Source organism: Perca fluviatilis, chromosome 7 (assembly GCF_010015445.1).
Source record: "Perca fluviatilis chromosome 7, GENO_Pfluv_1.0, whole genome shotgun sequence".
NCBI classification, from domain to species: Eukaryota; Metazoa; Chordata; class Actinopteri; order Perciformes; family Percidae; genus Perca; species Perca fluviatilis.
Genome location: NC_053118.1, coordinates 23822533 through 23829689, shown reverse-complemented (window position 1 = coordinate 23829689; position 7157 = coordinate 23822533). Strand labels below are relative to the sequence as shown.

Genomic DNA, 7157 nt, shown 5'->3' with positions numbered 1-7157 from the left:
AATGTCTATTTATGCAAAACATTTTAATACTTTAGAGAGCTGGCAGAGCATATTACAGTGTATTTACATGATATTTTAAATTATAACTTACAAAGGAGATCACCCTCCAGCTAGTCTTCCCAGAGTTAAAGTCTGGTGTGCACTGACCACAACCTTTTCAAGAACCTGCAGATAAAAATGTCTTTGGAGAGCACTCAGGTCCCTTCACAGTTTGACAGAGGGAGATGGATCTGCCCAACACGCATCTGTGGTTTCACAGTTTTACAGTTCCTTCCTTTAAAAAAATGTGTTTAGCATCAGTCTGGATGCCAGAGGTCGTAACCACCAACACAAATCTTCTGGGATTTAATGACCCATTATAGCGCCTCCTCTTTGGACACGTGGCAGTCCTTCCCCTGCTCCTGGGAGGGAAAGAAAATGCTGTCAATCTCTCCGCTCCTCTCCTCCTCAGAGAGATGGATACTGGGAGAGGATGTGGGATGAAACACAGGACAGTCTCTCTCTTCTTCTTCGCTGATCACTCTCTTGGCCGCCTTCCCACATTCAGTTGTCGGACCAACTTGGCCTGTAAACTGACTGAGCAAGCTAAAGATGACCGTCCCAGGATTGTGGACATGAACTGGACCTACAGAGATCAAAACAAGCAAAGAGTGTGCTTAAAGGAATATTTTAATTGACCCATAGATGTAGATGTACATTAACATTTATTTTACAGAGTAGGACAACTAAGTTCAACTCAGACTCATAACAGAAACACAGCTGCATCTTTTACATGCTTTATTTTCTTAATGACTCCACAAAGTGAGTCAAGTATTTCATTTGAAAGTTTTCATTTTACTCATCAGTACCCAGATTGGCTGCTGAGAGGCCTGACGGCTGCTGCTTTGCACTGAATGAGTCTCTGGGGATCTGATGAGTTGACTCCTTTGGCTTGCGAGAAGCGTCTCTACCTCCCTAAAGAAGAACATATCCGTCAGTGTGGGGCAAACAAAAGAGAAATGATGTCATATATATGTAGATGCATGATAGAATGAAGCTTGGAAATTAGCTACTTACTTCATTGCAAAACAGTGCAATAGCTGGAAAACAAGCAAAAGATAAATGAATAATACAGTCAGTTTCTTCACACATGCCCATCAATGATGAATCAACATGTAAATGATTTACAAAGCAACTAACCAAAGCAACTGATACATTTCTAATCAGTAATTTCTAAAGGCTTTCAGTAAACTGTTCATTGTTTCCCAGAAGTGCTGTGATCATAAAGTTCAAGGCTTGGATTGACCAGAAACTGAACCTGTCATGGATGCAAACACCATCTTACCTTGCTTGAAACATGTTTCATCTCCGGGGCGACATACTAAAAGCAGGATCACAAGGGCCACACATCCCACAACAACCACTGGACACAAGATGGCTGCCAGCTTGTCTGAGCGAAAAAGACAAGAATAAAATCTCTGTGAGGTTGTACTTAGGCACAACAGTGCTTTAAGCTAAATGCTAATATACTCACAATGGCAATGCTAACGTGCTGATGTGAAGCAGGTAATATTTATCAGGTTCACCAACATAGTTAAGCCTGTTAGCATGCTAACATATGCTAATTTTCACTAATCACAAAGTACAGCCAAGGTTGATGTCATTAGCTTTGCAGGTATTTGGTCATAAAGTAATTGGACAAATTAAAAAAAATTGAGCTGATGATGGTGCTACAGGCAAAGTCAGGGGATTTCCAAAGTCAGTAGGATTCATCATCTGGGAACCATTAATGTTTGTACAAAGGTTTGTGCCAATCCATCTAATAGATGTTGAGATATTATACAGTATAAATAAAAACTCTGACCTGCTGGTCCTACAGGAAACACACAAGGAATAACCAATGTAGGATTTATCCTCTGGGCACCATGGATATATGTACCAAATTAAATGGCAATCCACCCAATAGTTGTATAGATATTTCACTAAAAGCCAATATGTCAAACTGCTAGTGGCACTAGAGGAAAAGTCAGGGTATCACCAAAGACAGTAGGATTCATCCTCTGGGGATTGTGAACGTCTGTACAAAATATAATGACAACCAATGAGGCATTGCCATCACTAGAGCCATGGCACTATAGGTTAGTGTGCCTCAAAACAATAGAAATCAATTGAAAATATTGTACACGCTCTACATACTCGTCTTCTCACACTCACCTTCTTTGAGATGTGTGCCATTTCCTGCCGGTGGGACTGACTGAGTGCCACACCTGTGTGAGGTAAGGGTGAAGTGTTGAGTATCTCAAATATTTGACCCAAAGAACAAGGACTGACTGCAATATCTGTAATGTCCATATCAAATGCTAAAATAATCTTTATGTAATACACTGTAACTGAGAGCATTTTGAGGCATCTACATAGATGTAGGGTGTCATGTGAATCTCAAGTTTTAAAATTCCACTCTGTGAGTAATTCATCATGTACTGTTTTGAAGGAAATCCATGACTTACTTAGGAAATATGCAAGGTTTAGTGGAAGTGCTGCTATGTCCTGAGGAAGCTGAGGAAGTTGTGTGTTTATCTTTGACTGAAAAACCAGAAGCTGCTTCTGTAGAACAAAAAAACATCACAGTACAGTGTGAAGCAGAAAAAAAGTTTTAAACAGGTTTAAACATCATTCCGCATCATCATCCTCTGTTTCAAAGTACTAGTACATGAACATTTATATTTTGGGACTCTTTGTACTGCTAAATCACTACATTCTACATTTCAGAAAGAAGTTTTGTTGTCAATTTATCTTAAAAGGTCCCATGACATGGTGCTCTTTGGATGCTTTTATATAGACCTTAGTAGTCCCCTAATACTGTATCTGAAGTCTCTTTCCCGAAATTCAGCCTTGGTGCAGAATAACAGCCACTAGAGCCAGTCCCACAATGAGCTTTCCTTAGTATGTGCCATTTCTGTCTGTAGCTATTGAGGAGGAGAGAGGGGGGGAGCAAGGTGGAGGGTGGGGGTGTGGCCTTGACCAACTGCCATTTTGCTAATTTGAAAGCCATGATGTCTCTCTCTCATGGGTGGGCCAAATTCTCTGGGTGGACAAAGCAGAGAAAGGGGAGGTAACCTTGCTCAGATGGGCTCCAGATCAGCCCATCTGAGCTTTCATTTTCTCAAAGGCAGAGCAGGATACCCAGGGCTCGGTTTACACCTATCACCATTTCAAGCCACTGGGGGACCATAGGCAGGCTGGGGGAATGCATATTAATGTTAAAAAACCTCATAAAGTGACATTTTCATGCCATGGGACCTTTAATACATTTAACTGACAGCTGTGCTTTGCAGATTATAATTGTACATTCTTCTTTTTCTTGAAATTAGAAATTACTGTTGTTGGGTAAGAGTTGTATCTTATTGGCACCCTGGTGGTCTAGAGGCAGGGGTGATTCTAGGATCAGACCTTAAGGGGGGCCCCTAATGAGAATGTGACACGGATACACTGCCTTGCAAAAGTTAATCTCTGAGCTAGCTACTGAACAACAACGTCAGCTAACGTTGTTTTTTGACACTATTAACACTATGATGGAACTAAACCTGACACGACCAATTTGACACAATGTTCTAACATTCAGCAATTTTAGTTGCTTACGTTTCAATTTGGGTTCTAATCTGCGCAATGAAATTACCAACTTCTTCTCTGGGGACTACCAACGTTAAACTTCATAACTGCACTCCTGCTCTCCCTCTGACAGATTAGATAGAGACTCAGTCAAAGGCAGGAGTCTGGCACAACCACCTCCGATTGGCCAAAACTAAGTTTCTGTTAACCCTTTCCTTGACTGGGTTACAGGTGCATAGCATCGGTGACAGCGACACAGGATATTAAACCTGTTTCAATCCCTTTGAACCTGTTATTGTTTGTCTTCTGCCACTAACAGACAAGTTTGCAAACTCTAACTTGAAGCACTTAAATAGATTTATTTTTTTTGAGCCCCCCTAAAAAGGTTCAAAAATCGGCAATGTCTAGAGGTTAATTCTCTGACCATGAACTGTAGCGTCCATCTGGCCAAGAACCTTTGTTGCATGTTATTGCCATCTCTCTCTCCCCTCATTTTCTGTCATCTCTCTACTGTCAACAATGAAGGTTGAAGTATAATGAAGTAAAGAAATACTTTTAAAAGTCTTATCTTCAACGTAATGTAACAATTTTCTTGTTCTAGCCTGATTGCAATGCATTTTTGACATTATCTAAAGAGTTTTTGGACAATGTAAGAATTTTAGAGACTTTTCTCAACCCACATGTAACCTTACAACTGATCTGAACGCAAAATATTCATTCAAAAATTTAAAAAAATCAGAATCTCATATTTCATATATTTAAGTCTATTTGTGGATATGCAATGTTTCGTTATTTTTTATCACCAATGTTTAAGATGATTGTGGTTCTGTGACAGGGACCTTTTATCAAAATGAGTACAATTACTTTTTGTTTGATTATATTTTCCTGCTAATGCCTCTGTTTTCTTAAGTAGGACTATTAGTAGTAATGGTCTAATTTTTCCATTGTAGTATCACTATACCAAGTATAGGATCTGAATATTTCTTACAGTACTGTTCACCTCACTGACAGGGGAGCCCCCAGAGCTCAGATCAGAGCTCTCACAACTTTTTATTACTGTAGTATGTGTAAACAACTTATGTTTAGCCTTATCATCAGTATCATTATTGGTCATTCTCTTACAGTCAGTGAGAACTTCAAAAGTGTATTTCTTTTATCATGAGGCCCTCTGCTGGTTGAGTCTAATCTGACAGAATTAGAAGTCTGCACTGCTCAGTATTTACCAGTTGTGGTCGTTTCTTGGATCTTGACACAGGTTCTGCAGTTTGTTGAACCTGTGACCCGCTGAACGCATTTGAAACCATCCTCACAGTCGCACAATACATTGGACGTGCTGGTGCAGTTCTGAACCATCTTCAGATGAAAATCTGACAAGGTGGAAAATAGAGGTGATTTTTTTTTAGGGATTTTAAACACAGAAAAAAGTAATTTCCAGAAATGTAAAGAGATTAATATTTTCTCAGTTTATTACAGAACCCAAAGGTCACGCTGGTATCATAATCAGTGATGGATAAAACTGTTAAGTTGGTAGAAATGACTCATAGTTTCTTTACCTGGTCTGCAGTCTCTGTAGCAGTCATGGCAGCTGTCTTCACGGTTCAACTCAATTGTGTAGCTTCCAGCAGGACAGGACTCACACTCTGTACAAGACTTCTGATACTCACCTGACAGAACAGAAAGAAACGAATGAGAACAACCGGATGAGACAGGGAGAAGAGAGAGTCTGCACACTCAGAGTGCATATTAATGAAGGATGTGGTTATACAGCACAAACTCAGTGCTGTATAAAGACAGTGAGAGAAATATGTATGCATCAGTGCTTCGTAGTAATTTCCTAATATGAACCAATGCGGATTCACTCATTAAAAACATTGATTCAAAGCTAAATGAGCAACAGGCAGAAAAACAAATATAGTAATAGAGGACGCTTACACATCATCTTACCTGCAGGGCACATTTTACAGGTTCTGCCGTCCATAGCGTAATTCTGTTAACACATTACCACAATTAGATATAAAACTCTAAACTCCAGCAGAGTCCTGATTAACTAATAAATACACTAAATACTTTTGACAGCTATTTCTTATATCTGAAAAGCCAAAGACACAACTTGTTTCTGTAACATTATACAATTATGTAGGTACGTAAAGTGAAGATGAAAGACATTGTTACCACTGGAGAGGTAAGCACCAGCTGTGCAGATAACATCAAGACAACCACGAAACATTGCACCAGTCTCATACTATGGAGAAAAATTTAGAAAATATTAAAATAAATGTCAGATAACAAGTGGTCAGCTAAAAACACCACTATAAAAGGGCACGTTGTGTAAAGTTTAGTTCACCAACAAAATTGATCACATCATAAATAAGCGGTGACATTAAAATATCATGTCAATTTCAAATTTTTACCTTCAATATGATGCGCCTTTTGTTCTCCTTCTATTGTTTTGTTAACTTCCTCAAGGTGCAACTCTCTTTCTTCCTCTGTCCTCTCACTCACTTTACCCATCCTCTGTGTCACTATTTCCTTACCTGGTGACATCCTGTCTTCCCCGCCCACTCTACCAGTGTGCTGCTGTCCTGTTTACACGTTCAGTTCTCACACGCAGACCCATCGGCACTCTGACTAACGTTTCTGTAACAAAGTCTCATCACTTTCCACGCAAACTGTAAGACCTGACAGAGACTCTGTGCAGTTAGTGTGTCATGATGGAAGAGCAGATCATTTGTGTTAGTGATGGTTCATTTCTGAAAGGAAATAAGGTCCTTAACGGTTAAGGACCTTATTTAAGGCTTAACCTAAAAAAAAAGTACTTAAACATTAATGTGAAAAGACTCAGTTAAAAGTAAAAGTCCTTCATTCAAAATCCTACTTCAAGTAAGAGTACAGAAGTATTATCAGCTAAATATTTCAAGTATCAAAGTAAAAGTACTCATTCTGCAGCTAAATGGCCCATGTGTAATAAATCTGAGGGGTCATGGCATGATTAATGGGATAGGAAATGAGAAAAAACAGAAACATTTTTCTTTATAATTTATAGGGGATGTTCTCCAATTTGCTTTTTCTGTGTGTAAATTATTAGATACCCTTATATCTTTGGGCCTCAAAGAGATATTTAAACTAAACCATCTGAGAAGTTTAGAAAGGAAATCTCTTTGGTGAATGCTTATCAACATCTAAAATAAATGAGTCCTGGCCAGACACCACGTTTCAAAATGTTTGGAGCCACTAGTTTAATCATTATATTTTATAAGCTCATCATATGATTTGATATGACATAAATCTTAATCTGAAAATTAACTAGCGATTTTTGCTTTAAAATAAATGTCAAAAGTACAATATTTTCGTAGTAGAAGTATACAGCGTAAAATGGAAGAACCTCAAAATTGTGCTTAAGTACAGTACATGAGTAAATATACTATTCCACCTCTGCACATACTTTAAAAATGGAAAGTTGGTAAGTTTCATTGGTTGTGCTCACATTTAAATAAAAAAAATCAACATCAATCAATATCTCTTTCCCAAACAGAGTCCTTACAGATCTCAGCATCAACACTTTTTCTGTA

General features: G+C 38.6%; 1 protein-coding gene across 2 annotated transcripts; it reads right to left on the bottom strand.

Annotated features, from left to right (window-relative positions):
• Positions 1-4: 4 nt before the first annotated feature.
• Positions 5-6366, bottom strand: si:dkey-260g12.1. 2 transcript variants are annotated; one of them, XM_039805816.1, is made up of 11 exons: positions 6000-6366; positions 5761-5830; positions 5521-5575; positions 5142-5252; positions 4812-4955; positions 2487-2583; positions 2194-2246; positions 1325-1429; positions 1057-1079; positions 849-954; positions 5-625 (listed from the first exon to the last, which is right to left on the bottom strand). In XM_039805816.1, exons 2-11 carry the CDS (start codon positions 5827-5829, stop codon positions 357-359), a joined length of 1032 nt encoding a protein of 343 aa, XP_039661750.1. In that variant the 5' UTR covers position 5830; positions 6000-6366; the 3' UTR covers positions 5-356. The 2 variants fall into 2 exon arrangements, with proteins under 2 accessions (XP_039661750.1, XP_039661751.1); XM_039805817.1 differs by having other exon boundaries at positions 5533-5575; positions 6000-6365.
• Between the last annotated feature and the right edge of the window lie 791 nt (positions 6367-7157).